Below are 18,473 nucleotides of genomic sequence, written 5' to 3' on the forward strand. Positions count from 1 at the left end.
ATATATTGTCCTTCCCATTTTACAGGTTAAAAAACCAAGTCAGAGACAAGTTAAACATTTCACCCAAGGCAGCATTTAAACCCAGATAGATTTGATAGCAAAGTCCAGATTGCCAGTTTTTCCCTTAGATGTCTGAATCCAGTTGTTTTCTAAATTTTATTTTCTAAATTATATCTAAGTTGTATCATTTGCAAATACCAAATGATATAATTTAGAAATTATAATTTCTAATTAATTAACTTAATAATTTTGAAGGATTTAAATGTCAAAATTTGTAATGATTCTACCAGAATTTTTTACCCTTACAAGATTGCTTCTTAAGTTTTATTTTTCCCTGGATGATTTCCTACATCAAAAAAGACTCTGATCAGTTATTACAGTCTGATCTTTATATGTAATGAAATATATACATTGTGTCCCTAGTCAACTTCCTTACATGCCCTATTTAGATAAATATCCTTTGTTGCTTTGAGTTTTGTATTTTGGATCAAGTTGAAAGTTTTCAAATCTCTCTTAAATGTATTCTGAACACCAACATTAGTATTTCTGATTTTATTATACACATGACTAGAATGATGAAATTATGGGGATAAGATTCAATTCGATAACTACTTCCTGAATATCTTTTATGTTCATAGTACAACTAGATGTTCGAAAGAAGACAAAAATCAAATAAAATATAGTTCTTTTAATTAAAACAAGTTCTTAAAACAGAGTCAAACATTAAAATGAAATTAGAGCTTTTTAGTTTATATATGTTGCCCTGGGTATGAGGAACAACAGAAATTTCCTTGTTGCGTTTTGAGAAACTTCTTTATATAACAACAACATGAAATAAAATAGGCTAATCTGTGTTTTGACAATTAGTATTATAGCTACTCATTTCTTTTGGTTAAGTAAAGATGATCAGAGATGCTTCCAATTCTGGTAAAATTGTGACATCACACACTTGTCAAGATAACTCCTTAAACAGTGAACATGTTATTATAGAAAAACATAAGTTCAGTTTTCAGGTCAGCCCATTGGAACCTTTTTTAGGGGAGGAGAAAGGAAAACAATAAACTCTTTCTTAAGCCCCTGTTATGTGGTAATGGAAATTAGATGAGTCAACTTAAAGGAGCAATATCTATTAATTTCAATTATTGTGTAAGTTCCAGAGCTCTTTGTATGGTATCTGTAGACATAAGAGCTAGTTCGAAGAATGTATAAGAAAATGTATTACATATTCTAGATAGTTGGCCTACAACAGTCCATTATGATGTTTCTTTTCTGTGACGTTAAAACCCTTTACATCTGCCAAAGGTAGCTAAAACTATGTTTTATGTTGACTGTAGTGGTGATCTTAAACCTTTCACTGTGTTTTCTACTCTGTAATTGTTACTACCAAACATTATACTAAGGCTCTCTTCACCCGACACATACCACCTCATTTCTTTCAGGCCTATGTGGCCTTCCTTGATACCCTCACCCACTCAGGTGGAATCATTTTTACCTCTGGACTCATATTGAATCTTGCATAAATTTTTGTTACGTATTTTCTTTTTTACTACATCTTGTTGTCTTTCTTAGTCTATTGATAGTTTGCTATTAATTCATGCATTCATGCATCCATCCGTCCATACATTCATTCAGCTATTATACAAACATTTATCAAGCTTCTGCTTTTGTCAAGTACTACATTAGGCTTTGGGGATACAGAAATAAGACATAGGCTTTGCCTGTGTGCAGTTTGATAAGTGTCATATTAAAGGTGTAAGGGAAGCATTATAGGAAAGTACCTGTGAAGATAAAGGAAGGCATTTTAGAGAGGGAATGTTAGAGTTCTTTGCTCTTTACGGTTTTATAGAAGCCTCATAGGAGTTCCTGTAATTTTCTCCATACTTAGAGAGTACTGATACCTTTCTCTACAAAATGTAGTGTTTCAGAGTAGTCTTTGGAATCGTACGTATTTGGGTTTGAATCCTTGTATTATCTGTTGCTAATTATGTAACCTTAGGCAAGTTAATCTCTCACAAGTATCTTCACCTATAAAATGGAAGTACTGTTATAAGGTTTTCTTGACTATGAAGCCATTGGTACAGGACCCAGCATATATTATATGGCTGTGTTTATTGTCATTGTTATTATTATTAGACTTTCTGTAATGAAATCTTTACTAGCATCATACTTGGTTGTTAAGAAATCTTAGTTGAGTACTGGGCTGCTTGTGTTTACGGTCCATAATAAAGTGATTTTATTTCCTTATTTTACCTGTGCCCCCTACATGCTTTCTTCATAGCTAATAAGATGGTTTAGTACTTCTTATTATATAAATTCCTTTACCTACCTACCTCAATCCGTGAAGGCTTTTCATTTCCCACTTGTGACTTCAGTGTACTTTGTTCAATTTTTAAACAGTTTAAACATTAGAATGTTAAAGGTATAGATTTTTTGATACTTTTAAAGAAAATCAATATGATCTAAATTGAAAACTGTTTTTTAAAATGTGCTGTAGATGTTAAATTAAGTTACTTACGGTTTTATTATCCTTTGTGAAAGGATAATAAATGACAGAAGTAATTAATGATTATAAAATATTTTCAACTTTAGGCTGGGCGCGGTGGCTCACGCCTGTAATCTCAGCACTTTGGGAGGCCGAGGCGGGTGGAACACGAGGTCAGGAGATCGAGACCATTCTGGCCAACATGGTGAAACCCCATCTCTACTAAAAATACAAAAAATTACCCAGACGGGGTGGCGGGTGCCTGTAGTCCCAACTCCTCGGGAGGCTGAGGCAGGAGAATCGCTTGAACCCGGGAGGTAGAGGTTGCAGAGAGTCAAGATCAAACCACTGCACTCTATCCTAGGTGACAGAGTGAGACTCTGTCTCAAAAAAAAATTTTTTTTTTTCAACTTTATACATTTCTAAATCATAGTAAGTCATAACAGAAAGTAACCTTAGAAAATAAAAACTTTTTCAGTGTAGCTACTAAATGATTTAACATACAGGAGTCTTTCTGCAGCTAAGTTTGCTCTGAAGAGGTTTTTGAAACGTGTAACAAATTATTAAATCGCACATGGATGAGCTCCAACAGTCATCGTCAGTAATATGTAAAGTATTAAATGTGTTGCTCAAATATTTAAATTTATGTACTAGAAATATTTTCATTTAATATATATATTTATGTTTTTCAAATAAACAGGATAGCAGTGCACGAACCTTCATTTATGATCTCCCAGTTGAAAATCAGTGACCGGAGTCACAGACAAAAACTTCAGCTCAAGGCATTGGATGTGGTTTTGTTTGGACCTCTAACACGTTAGTATTCTCTCTCACTCAGAGGATGATGTAAGATAATATCCTGATCATCTCTGTGTTATTTAAGGAAAGAAAAAAATAAGATAGTAGGCCTCTAAGAAGAATCATCTATTAGCTGTGAAAGAAGTATATTACTTTCTTAAAAGATTTATAGGTTGGGATTTTCTGTCACTGAAATATGAGTGTGAAATTTTCAAAGCTGGTTACTAATGTAAGAAGTGATACATAAAAAAACTATATTTAGCTGTTAATTTAGAATTTTTAGGTTTAAAACTTTGAATCTTTGGAGCAGTTTTAATGTTGCTGTTACTATAATTGGATATTCACTGAGGAATCTCTTAAAAAATAATACAATCTAACCATCTTGATGGCATGAAGCAATAGAGCCTAACAATTTCACTAAGTACCAAGAAAAGGGTTTTTTTAGATATAGATGGAAAGCAAAGACTCACTTGAAGCTTTATAAATTAACGAACTATACTGGCAGGAGCAGGAAGTAGGCAATGTTATTTGATTATTTTGAAGAGAAACATTTGAGAAAGTGTTATGCAATATCTGTAAAGAAAATAAACCTTGTATTTATTTACTTTGACAGGAATATTTTTTTTCCCCAGAAGAGAAGTTTAATATGTTTGTTTTATTTAATTTCAAATTTTTCAGAAAGCTTTGGGAGAAAGTGTTTGAAAAGTACACCTTTTAAAGGAATTATTTTTTTAAGTCAAAAAAGAATAACAAAATTACCACAAGAAAAATTGCTTCCTTAAGTTATAAAGTAGGAAGCTAATGTTTATTCTCCCTGAATTCTTGGAGTTAGATTTTCAGGTTTCTATGATACCATCTTGGGAATGGCCCTTCTAAAAAAGGGTAACTAGAATTGGTTGAATAGATTTTATGACTTTACTGGTGGTTCTTTTTTGGCTTGGACTAAAAGAACAGCTGGTGAAACAGCTGGAACTCCCCTTATGAGAGTTGGTGGAAATGTACTGTTGGTGGAAATTACAAACCCTAGGAAACAGAACACTACTGAAATGCCGAGCGTTCCATAGAGATGATGCCCTTTCCAGCCTTTTCCTTGTCCTCACTTCCAGACTGAATCCATTGGGGGATTGTCTTCTGTGGGATTCTGTCCAATTTTTCTCATGTGAGTGGTTGGTAAAAATAGGAATTAAAGTATAGAATTTGTTTCTCTTTACAACTTGATCAGGAATATTCATATTTTATTAATCTTGAAACTAACACCTTTCTAAGCCCCCAAAATTATATTACCAAGTCATTTGAAAAGAAATCAAACTAGTCTCAAAAAAGACTGTAAACAAATATTTAAGTAAACCATTTAAAAAGTTAATGATTTTAAATGTTTGTCTTAGATGATTATTTGAGTGAATGTGCCTCATAGTCAGAACACTTATGTTAGATTTATTTTAAAAACCAGCATTGTGAAATGAACAGAGATACATTTTAAAGGAGTTTTTTTTTTTTTTTTTTAAATCTTTTCCAGTCTAGTGCTTATTATTGAGTGTGGGACCTTATTTATCTATTTATTTTTATTTATGATCAGAGAATAGGGCTCATAGTTGAAGGAGAACCTGAGTTGAACATCTCAGTGTGAGACAGAAATAAAAAATGCTTTTGAGATTGTAGCTTTCAGCCGTACATTTCTTCCACTACAGGTGGAAGGGTGAGGGTGTGCACTCTGGCAATATGGAGAACTGAGAGTCTCTAATGTAGAGCATGCTACATATCACACTACACAAACATAGCCAAACCCCAGACTTGTCAGCCTGGGAACTTGGGATTTCTGTAGAATTCTTTATGTCACCAAACTTCAAAATATGTTTCTGCTGGAGGCCTGGGCATGTAGGCAGTTTTTCACTGTGAGCTGTATGTCTTTGGAGCATTACAATAATATATTAGCTATCATTGTGTCTGTTCCAGAGAGCCCCGTGAAAAGTAGTGTGTACTGACTGGGCTGAATTAGGAAATTTGAATAGTGATTTCTGTGTTTTGTATCACCGAAGGCAGTAGGCCCTGGCTTCTCGCTTGTTGTTTTAGACATACGGCTGGGGGTTAGCATCACGCCAGTAACCCCTGTATCTCTGGCATATAGACACCTAAAATTGAATAATTGTTATTACTATTTAACCCTGGCTTTTATCAGCCTTAGCACTAGTCACTCTTTGGGCTGGATAGTTCTTGGATAAGTCTTTGTTATCTGCAGGGGTGACACAGGGGGGAGGTTGTCTTGTGCACTGTAGGATGTTCAGCAGTACTTCTGGCATCTGCCCACTAGATGCCAGTAACCACTCCTCCAAGTTGAGACAACTCAGAATTGTCAAATGTCTGCTAGGGGTGGATGAGGAATTACCACCAGCCTTGGGAACCACTGATTAACCTAACCTAATTAGTTATATGGCTACCTCCTTGGGGAAAATACATTTTGGTGAGTGATCAGGTTTATAAGTGTGTCAAAAATGTGACAGCTGTCTGGCTTCACTGAAGGAAGGGAGTTGGGATGATGGTGGTGATACTTTTGATGGCTCCCTTCACCCCACAGAGGACCATTCTGGCAGCATATGATTGGAAGTGCGGTTGCTTTTTCAAGGGTCCCCATGACTTTGGCCACTCCGTCTACCACCAGCAGGGGCATGGTGTGTCCATGTGGGTTTACCTCTGCCCTTCTATAAGTCTAGTATATCAAAGAGTTATAAGAAGCACAGTCATTACTTGAAAAAAGAATTTTTAAAAGGCTAGAGCTTGTGCATGGGAAAGAGATCTCCACTTTTGGTTTTGTTTTAGATACTACTTAAAAGTGTCTTTTGTATTGTCCTATTCAAAGATTAATTTAATCGTCTGTAATTCTCTTAATAGGCCCACCTCATAACTGGATGAAAGATTTTATCCTCACAGTTTCTATAGTAATTGGTGTTGGAGGGTGCTGGTTTGCTTATACGCAGAATAAGACATCAAAAGAACATGTTGCAAAAATGATGAAAGATTTAGAGAGCCTACAAACTGCAGAGCAAAGTCTAATGGACTTACAAGAGAGGTAAGTTCAGAAAAATCATAACTCATGTTATTTATGTAGGCAAATACAATTTGTAAAAAAAGTAATATGGGCATGTGCTTAAACACTTATATTTAGGTTATTATACACATCAGGAATATATGCATATTTGATTTCACTTTTTTTAGAAAAGTATATTTTTATAATTACAGATTTATTATAAATGTGTGTACTTGAGAATAAATGACTAGAAGAACAGTGAAGGTAAGTCAAATATAGTGGGATTAGATGTGTAGCTAAGTTTTATTTTAACTTGATTTAAATAATTACGAATTTTAAAAGCTTTTGCGGAAGAGTATTTCCCTGTCTTCCCTGTCTTTTGAGCCCAGGATAACCAAAATAGCTGTATAGTAAGTTGCCTGATATTTTATTAACCAAACTTAGGGCTAATGAAAATGCTATGATTTTGATTGAAATATGTATTTAATTGCTTGACACAGTATTCATTATTTTGTAAAAAATAAAACTTTGGAAATTTTGTGAGGAATTTTATTTTATTGTTCTATAAGGCTTGAAAAGGCACAGGAAGAAAACAGAAATGTTGCTGTAGAAAAGCAAAATTTAGAGCGCAAAATGATGGATGAAATCAATTACGCAAAGGAGGAGGCTTGTCGGCTGAGAGAGCTAAGGGAGGGAGCTGAATGTGAATTGAGTAGACGTCAGTATGCAGAACAGGAATTGGAACAGGTATTTACATTAAAAAAAGTCAGTTGTAAAGATGTTAACATTGCCACTCTGAGGAGGCAGGTCCTGTTTTTCTTCAGTTTCCTACATTTAGTTCCATTGTCTACTGTTCCTCAGTTGATAAAAGAATCATTTATGTTGTTAGCATTGATCAAAGTTCATATAGCAAAATAACACAGTAACTGAAAGATAAAGTTGCCATCATGTTCACTCGTTCATGAAATCTTAACTCTTGCCATGTTCATTGTCTTGAGTAAATTTAAGGTGTTTAACATCTGTAATATGTTTAAGTTTCTGACTGTAATGTAGTAAGATAAAGTATATCTAAGTTTGAACTTCTCTGCAAAGGTAAAGGATCTCTATTAAACATCCATTTGAATCCTGTTAAATAGTTTTAGAACATAATCTGGAAACATAATTGGAAAGAAGCTCCTTTCCAATACCTGCTTCTCCTGTTCGGTTACTTAAGATAGAAAATAGGCATTTAGGCATTGCACAGAGTCCTTTGGAGAGGGTGAGGTGCTGGGAGAATTTAATTATAGGCAGATGCATTAGTTTCCTGTTCCTGCTGTTTTTTAAAAAAAAAAAGCCACAAACTTAGTGGTTTAAATAAACATAAATTTATCATCGTAAAGTTCTGGAGGTCAGAGTGAGTTGAGGCGAGCCTGTAGGACTGTGTTCCCTCTGCAGGCTGTAGGGGAGGATGTGTTTCCTTGCCTCCTCCACTGGTAAAGGCCACCCACGTTTCTCAGCTCATGGCCCCTTCCTCTGTCTTCAAAGTGCGTCATTCCAGCCTCTACTTCTGTGGTCCCATCTCCTCCTTCTGACTTTGATGCTTTTGTTACTGATAATGAAACTGAAGAACAAAATGAGGATTATAAAACTTGCTCAAAATTAGAGGTGACTCAGTTATAAAGCAGGGCAAGAGCTTAGGTATTCTGCCTCCACTTCATTTTATGCACTGTTGCTGCCTTCTTAATATAGTGCTAAATAAGAAATGCAAATTAAGTGATGAATGACTTAAGGTCAACTCAGGAGAAAATATGCACTGTGCATTACTGTTTCCTTCAAGATCGCCATTTTATGAGACTATGTCTGACTGAACGCAGCCATCTTTTTTACAACTGTTAACCACTCCTCCTCTGACACTCCTAGATGTCTGTGTTTTGGAGCTCTTCCCTCTAAGAACTCTTAGATATATTTTACAGTCATGCCCCATTCACCTAACAAATCATATCAGCACAGAATGTAGCAAAGAATCAGGAGTTGACAAAAAAGGCCTAGTCGAAATCATACTGTATCCGAGAATTGGGTACTATGCCCTTTACCCTTCCTGCCTTTTTCCACCAAGATGTCCAACTCGCAGTTTGTTCTGGCATATTTCTGTCTTTCTAAACTTTGTACATAAGAAAGAGCAAATCAGAAAACAGTAGTTTGGAATTCTTCTACAGAGATATAAACCGATGGTAGGACTTCACAGGTGATTGTCTCACAGTGAAGGAGAAGAGACAATATAAAAAAAGGGCCCAAGAATTGTGGACATTCTAACTTAAAGCTTTGGGAGAGACCGTGCACATCTCAATAGAACCTGAAGTTACCAAAATAGGATGTATTGGTGTGAATGTAAACTCATTAGATCCTGGGTCAGTAAAAGGTGATTTAAAGGAAGGAAATTTTTTTTTTTAAAAGAACACTGTCTGGCATGATTATATTAATAAGAAACACAATTTTCTGAGGGCTTACTCTGTACCAGAAGTGTATGCCACACACATTGCCAGTGGTTTGCTCATAAATTTTAATCCTCACAACACATAGATATTATCTTCATTTACAAATGAGCTGTGTAGAGAGGCTAGATAACTTATTTGCCTTGGGTTACACAGCTGTTAACTGGTAAAGGCAAGATTTTGCGTGTCATATTCCAAAGTCTGTGTCTTATACTGCTATTAAAAGCTTTGCTTGTAGAAATAAGTTTAACTGAGAAATGATGTGTAATATGACATAACCCACAATTCCACATAGTTCAGGGAATTACTGTATTTTGTCTGGAGAATAATCAACATAAATTTAGAAGTCAGGAAAATCCGGTATGTTTTTTATATAGTGTTATTTTTCCTAGAACAGAGACTTTTGGGTGACTAAGTACCACTTTATATTTTGTGTGATTTAAATAGTATTCACAAATTAGTTTCTTAGAAAAAGTCTCAGGAAGCCTTTAATCAGGGCAAGTGAAATACCCCTATTCTACATGAGACAATAAGCTTTAAGAATTTACTGAAGGTTACAGAGATGATAAATAATACAGTTGGGTCTAGAAACCAAGTTTTCAGATATTTAGGCTGTTTTTGTGACATCATGTTTTTATTTACTGTTGTTTTATTCCTAAGATACAAAAATTGTGTCAATAATTGTTACATTTTAAACAGTTACTTATTGTTTGCAAAAGCTGTTTATTATTCAATTTTTTCTGTGTTCATTCCCCTGTAAACAACAATGTGATTTAAACAAAGGGTTGGGATTTAGATCAAATGAAACATTTATGAGTAATAGCAGAGAAAACAGTTAAATAGTTGCTACTACCAGAAGGTCAGACTTTCGACAAGTTTGAGTCATTATTTGGCAATCAATCTAAACATTGTTCATCTTCAATTTATGCTAAAAAATATATAAGTAGTTTTTATGTTAAATGTGTTTGAGCTCTTTTAGGGGAAATACATTTATGGAAATATTAAGAAAAATCTATGATTAAAGAACATAACTTGAATGAATTTTGTTGAGATTCTCTGTATAATTCCTTGGAAGTGAAAATTGTATAGAAATTTTAGCTTTAAAGTCTTCTGAGAAAAAGGGCTTGTAGACATAGATTTTGTGGTGTTATGCAGGTCTGCATGAACCTGAGCTTTATCTTCCTGAGAGCTTAGCAGGGACGCCACACAGCTTACCCAACTGACTTGTTAAACACAGTATTGTCCCAAGCCATTGCAGTTAGTTATGTAGGCAGATATGTTGCCTGGGATTTGCTTTCAGTGAGTTAGTGCTCTTCCCCTTACTTTAATGTGTTTTTGAATTGTTACCTAGTGTTGCACTGTGAATTTTGTTTTTAATTCTGGAATCTTAAAAGATATTTTCTGCACAATTCTTTGTTTTCACACTAACTGACAGCTGTTCTTTTTCTTTATCAGAAGTTTGTGTATAGTACTCTTGTTGGTTTATTCTGGCACACTATAAAGTTTATTCAAATAAGTTGGGTTTGTTCAGATCAAACATTCTTTTGCTCTTCAGTGTCCTTAGTTAGCTTTGGGGAAAACTAATCTGTGGGGTGGTGCTCGACACGCAGGATGCTCCGTAGTCACTCATCGCTTTGCCTCAAGGTCTTGAGTGTTGAGTGTATGTGCACAATTTCATAAATTACATCCTGTATCTTTACACATCTTTAGTTTGAAAACTCTAGCTAGTTTTTAAGTAAATCGTTCCAAGAATGAATCATCTATTCCTTCTGTGTCTTTCCTTAGTGAGGCTTTCCTTATGATACTTTTTCTTAGTGCTTTTCAACTAACCACCACGCATTTTTGTTTTTTTCTGTTTATTTTCTGGCTCCATTAAATGGCAGGTGGAAGAAATACTATGACATCCTTTCTCATGCATAGTTTCTCATGAAAAAATCAAGTGGATTCTCACTCAGAATCTGTTTCCTCACAATGTGTACATGCTCTGCAGATGTTCACTTAGCTACTTTCTGGTGTATTCAAAGCAGGGAATTATGTAGCAGAAGTGGTAACACAGACAATAAGAAGTAGATATACTTGGCAACAATAAGAAATAACTAGCCATAAAGAAGATGTCATGAAAACTACAGAAAATACAATTTTAAAAAATCAGTATATAGTGAAGGAGCTACAGTAGGTCTTCTGGAAACATTTGGAGGAGGAGTAGAACGTGTATCCACCTGATTTTGGACACTTCTTTATATAATACTTCATAAATGAAATATGCATTATGGGAAAAATGTGATCAGTTTTAGTTTGTATATACCCTTGATTTTTCCCCCCTCAGTCTGATTTTCATAACATGCAAAACTAAATATTGCAACTTAAGATATAAATAAGCCCTCTCTACCCTCCTTGACTTAACAACTTTGCCTCGTGGATTTAAGATGCACTTGAAGCTCAGCCTTAATTTTAATGCTAGAAATCTATTGTATTTAGTCTTTGCAGTTTAAAACGATGTTTACAAAGAGCGTAATTAAGATAGCCTTTTCTTTTAGTTTGGGTACTAAAAATATTTTAATCCTTCCTTCTTCCCTCTCTCCTTTCCTGCCTCTTTCCTTTCTTTCTTCTAGGTTCGCATGGCTCTGAAAAAGGCCGAAAAAGAATTTGAACTGAGAAGCAGCTGGTCTGTTCCAGATGCACTTCAGAAATGGCTTCAGTTAACACATGAAGTTGAAGTGCAATACTACAATATTAAAAGACAAAACGCTGAAATGCAGCTAGCTATTGCTAAAGATGAGGTACTCTCTTGTATTTCAAAGTTTACTAAATTTGTTTCTTAGGCTGCATTCTTAAAGGGATTACTCAACTGGGATACACAGATCTGAATAAAAGTTTTATTATTGCAGATTCTTTTTTCAAACTGGAACTTACTGTGTAAATAGACTCTAGTAATCATAAGCTTTAAATTAAAATTACTGCATTTGGATACTTTTCAAAGTGACCTTAGTGATTTAAACATTCTCTTTTTTTTTATCATTATCATAAAAGTTTTATACAGAGCTTTTTTCCTTTAGGTTGCTGCTTCATATCTGATGCAGGTTAGTAGTTACTAGAAATTAATTTTGACACTTACATTGTGTGGAATGAGAATAAGTGTTAATCTGAATTCTAGCAAAAGAAGTTTAAAAGTTAGTTCACTCACTAGCACCATTGTAGTAGGATATAGTTTAATGTTTCTGTTAACTTTTGCAGTACAAGATTCTGGTTCTTCCTGAACCATAGAAATAAGGAGAAAAATCTCCAGAATAAAGTTTTGAAATTACATCGATTGCTTAGGAAAGCACATTTTCTCCCTCCTTCTGTTTTCTTTTTTTGAATGCAGGATATCTTGGCTAGTAGATTCCCTAGCTGGTTTTATGATTGTTAATATATTAAAACCAAAATAAACTTTATTTTTTATATATTATATTAAATGTTTGTATTTTTTCAAACCTAGCCTTATTTTATCCTTTTCGTTTAAGGCAGAAAAAATTAAAAAGAAGAGAAGCACCGTCTTTGGGACTCTGCACGTTGCACACAGCTCCTCCCTAGATGAGGTAGACCACAAAATTCTGGAAGCAAAGTAAGAATGTTATTTTAGCTTTTATTTGCTTTATTGTTATTGTGTTGAAATGAGTAATTTGTAAACAATTTACATTTATTATTTAATTATATAATTACATAATTTACATTAGTTTTAAAAGTGAGTTATTTCTTCTTGAAATTAGTTAATTGCCACGGTCTGTTCATGTATTGCCTTTTTTCAGTGCCATATTAAAGACCTTTTGGTGCAGTGAGTAATTTCTTTATTGGCTTTTCCAGGAAAGCTCTCTCTGAGTTGACAACTTGTTTACGAGAACGACTTTTTCGCTGGCAACAAATTGAGAAGATCTGTGGCTTTCAGATAGCCCATAACTCAGGACTCCCCAGCCTGACCTCTTCCCTTTATTCTGATCACAGCTGGGTGGTGATGCCCAGAGTCTCCATTCCACCCTATCCAATTGCTGGAGGAGTTGATGACTTAGATGAAGACACACCCCCAATAGTGTCACAATTTCCTGGTAAGTGGTGAGTTCAACAAAAAGTGTTGGTATAGGTTTTATAGTAATTTTCCCCTGTGTCCTTTTAGGAATCATGCACTTTGAAATCTATGAGAAAAAATTTGGGTTATCCTTCGTTTTCTCATTCTTTTTGTTAGTAATTTAAATATTTACTATTTGAGAATACCATGTGAAACGCATATATAAATACTTTTTGTATATTTATATTATATATTTATACACACTTTAATCTGAGTGCTTTATAAATTTGATTATTAAATGTTTATTTGAGCAACTGTTTCATATAACATTATATTAAGTGTTGAATATAAGACTTTTTCTTTAAAACATTGCTTGTAATTAAATCGAAATGAGGAGTCACATAAAAACATAATTGATGGTAAAGATAGCACATGATAAATGCCAAATCAGTATGGGAATGAAGTGCTGAGCTTTTGGGGAAAATATCCTTTCAAATGAGCACTTAATCTATAGTAGAAATAAAAATTAGGGGAAGATCTTAGAAACAGTGATTTGTATCCTAGCTCTGCCACTAACTCACTGTAGGTATGTACTTGTATTATTTTGCTGGTTTTACTTCTCTGGTTTGACGGCAGACAGTTAATGCAAGGAGAGTGAGGCGGCACTCAGAGACAAGAAGAGTGGACAGATTGTAAATACAGCAAAACTAGAAGTGTGTGACTGCATTCATTTCGCTTGCTCCGTACTGTGAGGTTGTGATGGTTGCAAAGTTATGTCTAGATCTGGGCCAGCTCTGCAGTTTGAATATTGTCAGTTTGTATTTGTTTATTTGAATTACATGCCCTTAAGCTTGCCAAATGCAACACTGATTCATAAGTACATGCTTTTGTTTGAGAACTGTAGCTTTTAAAAGTTGAATTTCCTCCTTAAAATCCATGTTTAATATCTGAATTGTGCATGAAGGTGCATTCTCTAGATTAACTAGTTTTTTTCTTTACTTTTAAAACACTTTTGGGGTGGGGCAGAGGTATTGGATATCCATATGTCTTTTAAAAGGAACAATTGTACTAAATGTGAATAATTATTCTAGTTTTAAGTGATTGTGTCATATAGGCAAATTTAAACTTTTAAATAAGAAAAAAGTACAAGAGTTGGTTATAAATTTAATGTTTCAGAAATGCTGTGATCAGGTTGTGCGCGGTGGCTCATGCCTGTAATCCCAGCACTTTCGGAGGCTGAGGAGTGTGGATCACTGGGTCAAGAGTTCAAGACCAGCTTCGCCAACATGATAAAACCCTGTCTCTACTAAAAATACAAAAATTAGCTGGGCGTGGTGGCGTGTGCGTGTAATCTCAGCTAGTCAGGAGGCTGAGGCAGGAGAATCGCTTGAACCCGGGAGGCAGAGGCTGCAGTGAGCCGATATTGTGCCACTGCACTCCAGCCTGTACGACAGAGCGAGACTCAGTCTCAAAAAAAAGAAAAAAAGAAATGTGTGATCAAATTTATTATCTCTGAAAAATAACTCATACCAAAGATTGCAATTTGAGAGCTCTGCCTCCACCCAGTGGCACCACAGAGGTACTCCACTCTGCTTAGTTACAAAAGCCTAATTTCCTGACCTGATAAATGGGAAACTCTTGGCAATGGAAGTCTAGGGAAGGACGAAGGCTCTTCATTTCTATACCCTCCTGTGCAGTTAAAAAAAAAATTTTTTTTTTTTTTTTTTTTGAGACGGAGTCTTGCTCTGTCGCCCGGGCTGGAGTGCAGTGGCCGGATCTCAGCTCACTGCAAGCTCCGCCTCCCGGGTTTAGCCATTCTCCTGCGTCAGCCTCCGGAGTAGCTGGGACTACAGGCGCCCGCCACCTCGCCCGGCTAGTTTTTTTTTTTGTATTTTTAGTAGAGACGGGGTTTCGCCGTGTTAGCCAGGATGGTCTCGATCTCCTGACCTCGTGATCCGCCCGTCTCAGCCTCCCAAAGTGCTGGGATTAAAGGCTTGAGCCACCGCGCCCGGCTTTTTTTTTTTTTTTTAAAGCATGGATTTGTGTAAATTTTACAAGTTTGAAATGATGACAAGGAAACATGCCTGTAGTATGTTAAGAACAAAGTAAAAGATTGTAACAATATACATAGAATAATATTGTCTGTTTAATTATATGGAAATATCAATGGTTAGCTCTGTGTAGATAGGGGAATGGGTGATTGTTGTTTTCCTATTACTTTTAAAATATCTTTTCCTATTACTTTTAAATATCTGCTAAGTGCTTTCCTTGGTGAGAATGTGATAACAGTTTATTTAAACTTTCATATAAAGCCGTCCACACACACTTAAAGTGACTGAAAATAGTATGCCCAACTACCAAAAGATAAACAGATTTCAACATTTTTCTTTATCTTTTTCTCTGAAATAAACTATTACAAATACACCTAGACCACGTTGCCTCCCCTTCTGTTTTGAAGTTGTGACTTATGCTAAAGCCTGTTGTACTTTCATTACATACATATATATCCATAACATTATATACAATTGTTGCGTGTTTAGAAATGTATATAAATGTTATCAAACTAGGTGTTATTTTACAACTCTTTTTGCTCAAAAGTTACGTTTCAAAAATGTTTCATGTTTATGTAGAGATGAATTAAGGTCACTGCTTAATGAGTTAACCATAACTTATATATTTATTTATTGTATTTAGAAATCCATAGTTTGTCCGTCTTTCTACTGACATAGGTTCTTTCTACTTTCTTGGCCCTTAAAAACAATGTGCAACAAGCATCTTTACCTGTATTTCCTTGTGCATAACTTTAAGAGTTTCTCTGTGTGGACACCTAGAAATGGACTCCTGGGTCCATTGGGAAGGCACCTTTTACTAGTCATTGCCAAGTTGCTGTCAAAATGGTTTAAATACCCACTGTTTGATAAGAGTGCCTGTGTGCCTGTATCCTCATCAGTACTTGGAATAATCTGATTTTCTTGTTTTGCAACTCGAACGGGTATGAAATGATACCTCACAATTACTAAACTTTTTATTTCCTTGATGACTGTTGAGGTTGAGTGCCATTTCCTTTATTGGCATTTGTTGTTCAGATTTCTTCCTCTCTGAGTTGCTTGTTCTTGCTGTGGAATCCCTGCAAGATTCCGTACTGATGTGGAAGTGTTCTTTTTTTTTCTGGTTATTTGAGGGTTGCAAATATCTTCCAGACTTTGGCTTTTTAAATGGCAAATTGTGAATCTGATTTGTGCTTTTATGTCTTTTCAGAAGATGCTAGATTGTTGTTTGCACTCCTTAGAGTTTTTAAGTTTTTCTTTAATCCATTAGTCCTATAATCCACCTAGAAGTTATTTTTGTTCATAGTGTGAAGTTGGAATCTAAATATCTCTCTTGAGGTATGGGTAAACAGTTGTCTCAGCTTCATTCCTGTTCTGTCCTTGCTGACTTATAATACCACTTCTCTCCATAGATACATAAGTGCTCCCAGCTCTCCCATTTTGTTTCACTGGCCCCGTTCTGCTTTAGTTTCTAGGGTTTTGTAAAAAGTATTGATATTTGATAAGACCTTGTCTTCCTTTATTATTCAAATTCAGAATTTCTGCTCTTAACTAATCTTCTGAATTTTAAGATCAGCTTATGAAATTCCATGAAAGGTTCCATTGGGTTTAAAATTTCTTTTTTTTTAAGTTGTGAATTTATATGCAGTGAATTATTAATAAATTCCATTTATCGAGATCTTTTATATCTTTAAATAAAATTGATAATTTTTTTTCTCTGTGCAGGTCTTGCTTTTTTTTAAAAAAGATTAATTTCTAGGTACCTTAATAAATTTTTGGTAGTTATATACATTACCTTTCTTATAAAACTGTATTTCAGATTGCTTGTTGCTGATGAGGAAATGCCATTGGATTTGGTATGCTGAATACAGAATACCAAATATGGAAACATATATTTAAGTATTTTATAGTAGTCTTGGCTTTTTCATGTTAATACTAGTAAGTTTTTCCTCTTTATTGCCCAAGCTAAGACCGCCAGTAAAACATTGAATGAAAGTGGGGACTGCTGGCAACAGGGATTGCCGTTTCTGACTTTGAAGAGAATGCTGCCAGAATTTCACCAGGAAGTATTTTTTTTTTATGTTTTTGGTACATTACTTGTAAGTTAGGGAAAGTCATTTCTATTTCTGTTTTGCTAAGAATTTTTTTTTGTTAATCAGTGGATATTAAATTTTACCACATTATTTTTCTGCATAATTTGAGGTGATCATTTGTTTTTTATTCTGCTGAATTTTAATCTGTTTAAGTAAATCCTTTAAATGTCAGTGAAACTATGTCACAATGTGCTATTTTAGAATGAGTTGGATTTGGTTTGTTATTTAGGATTTTGCATCTTTAATCACACATTGGATTAGCCAGTAATTTTCTTCCTGACACTATCTTGGATTTTGGTATCAAGATTATGTTAACATCATAAAATAAATCAAAGAGTAGTCCCCCTCTGCCCATATATGTGGTTTTGCTTTTCATGGTTTCTAGTTACTTGTGGTCAACTGTGGTTTGAAAATAGTGAGTAGAATACAATAAGATATTTCGAGGTGGGGGTGGTTGGAAACCACATACAGTGTGTTATTATAATTGTTCCTTTTTATTATCAGTTATTGTTAATCTCTTGCTGTGCTTAATTTATAAACTAAACTCTATTATAGGTATGTATGCATAGTAAAAGGATAGTGTGTAGAGAGTTTGGGACTATCCATGGTTTCAGGCATCCACTGTGGTCTTAGAATGCATCTGCCAAGCATAAGGGGGAATACTATACTCCTTGTTCTTTCATTCCATTCTTTTCTGCTTTCAGAGAGAGGCAGCAATATAAAGTAGGGTTAAGATGTGGAATCCTGGAACAAGACTGCTTGGGTTTGATTCTTTACTTCATCTTGTAGTAATCGTATTACCTTTTACTCAGGGCACTGAGTGGGAGGCACTTTCCTGAGTTTCAGCTTCCTTTTCTGTAAAATGTAGCCTACCTTGTGGAGATATGTTAAAATTTAAATTAAGTAATACCTGTAAGACACTTGGAACCAGCCCCTGGGCTACAATAATCACCCAGTAAATTGTATGATTTTTATTCTATACTTTGAAATAGTATAAGGTATGGATTATTTGTTCTTTGAGGATTTTAAATATATTGCCTATGAATTGACCTTGATGTATATATGTTTTGACAAGGAACAGATTTTTAAACTGTAGTATTAATTTAATTTAATGATTAAAAGTGTAGATTTGTGAAGTTACATGTTTCTAGAATATTGTGTTTTATCTGAGTTTTAAAATCTATTGGCTTTAAGTTGGTTATACTATTTTATATGATTTTAAAATCTCAGTTACATTTAAAATTTTTTTGTTCCTAATAATTATCTGTATCTTCTTTCATCTGCTTTGTCAGGCTGGCAGTTGTCTGTTTTATTTCACTCTTGTCAAAAGCCTGTTTGTTTTGTTAATATTTCTGTTTATTTCTGCTCTTTTATTTACTTTCTTGGAGTTTACTTTTTTACTTGTTTGTTTTAATATTTATACACCTCCCACATGAATCTTGAGTCTTTGTTTTCTCTCATATTATCTTTTTTTCATCAGTGATAAAAATTATTTATTCCAGCAATTCTAAATATAT

The 18,473-nt window shown here is 34.6% G+C and overlaps 1 protein-coding gene across 1 annotated transcript in view; it reads left to right on the forward strand.

The window, feature by feature from the left end:
• STIM2 (stromal interaction molecule 2) overlaps positions 1-18,473 on the forward strand; it is a 166,746-nt gene that overhangs the window by 132,085 nt on the left and 16,188 nt on the right. The window contains 6 exon segments of the mRNA XM_017851957.1: positions 3,183-3,298; positions 6,167-6,344; positions 6,872-7,049; positions 11,386-11,553; positions 12,277-12,377; positions 12,617-12,855. Of these exon segments, the coding sequence (XP_017707446.1) occupies positions 3,183-3,298; positions 6,167-6,344; positions 6,872-7,049; positions 11,386-11,553; positions 12,277-12,377; positions 12,617-12,855 (980 nt within the window).

The sequence above is a fragment of the Rhinopithecus bieti genome, unplaced genomic scaffold (genome assembly GCF_001698545.2).
Source record: "Rhinopithecus bieti isolate Rb0 unplaced genomic scaffold, ASM169854v2 scaffold_2294, whole genome shotgun sequence".
In the NCBI taxonomy this organism is placed as follows: Eukaryota; Metazoa; Chordata; class Mammalia; order Primates; family Cercopithecidae; genus Rhinopithecus; species Rhinopithecus bieti.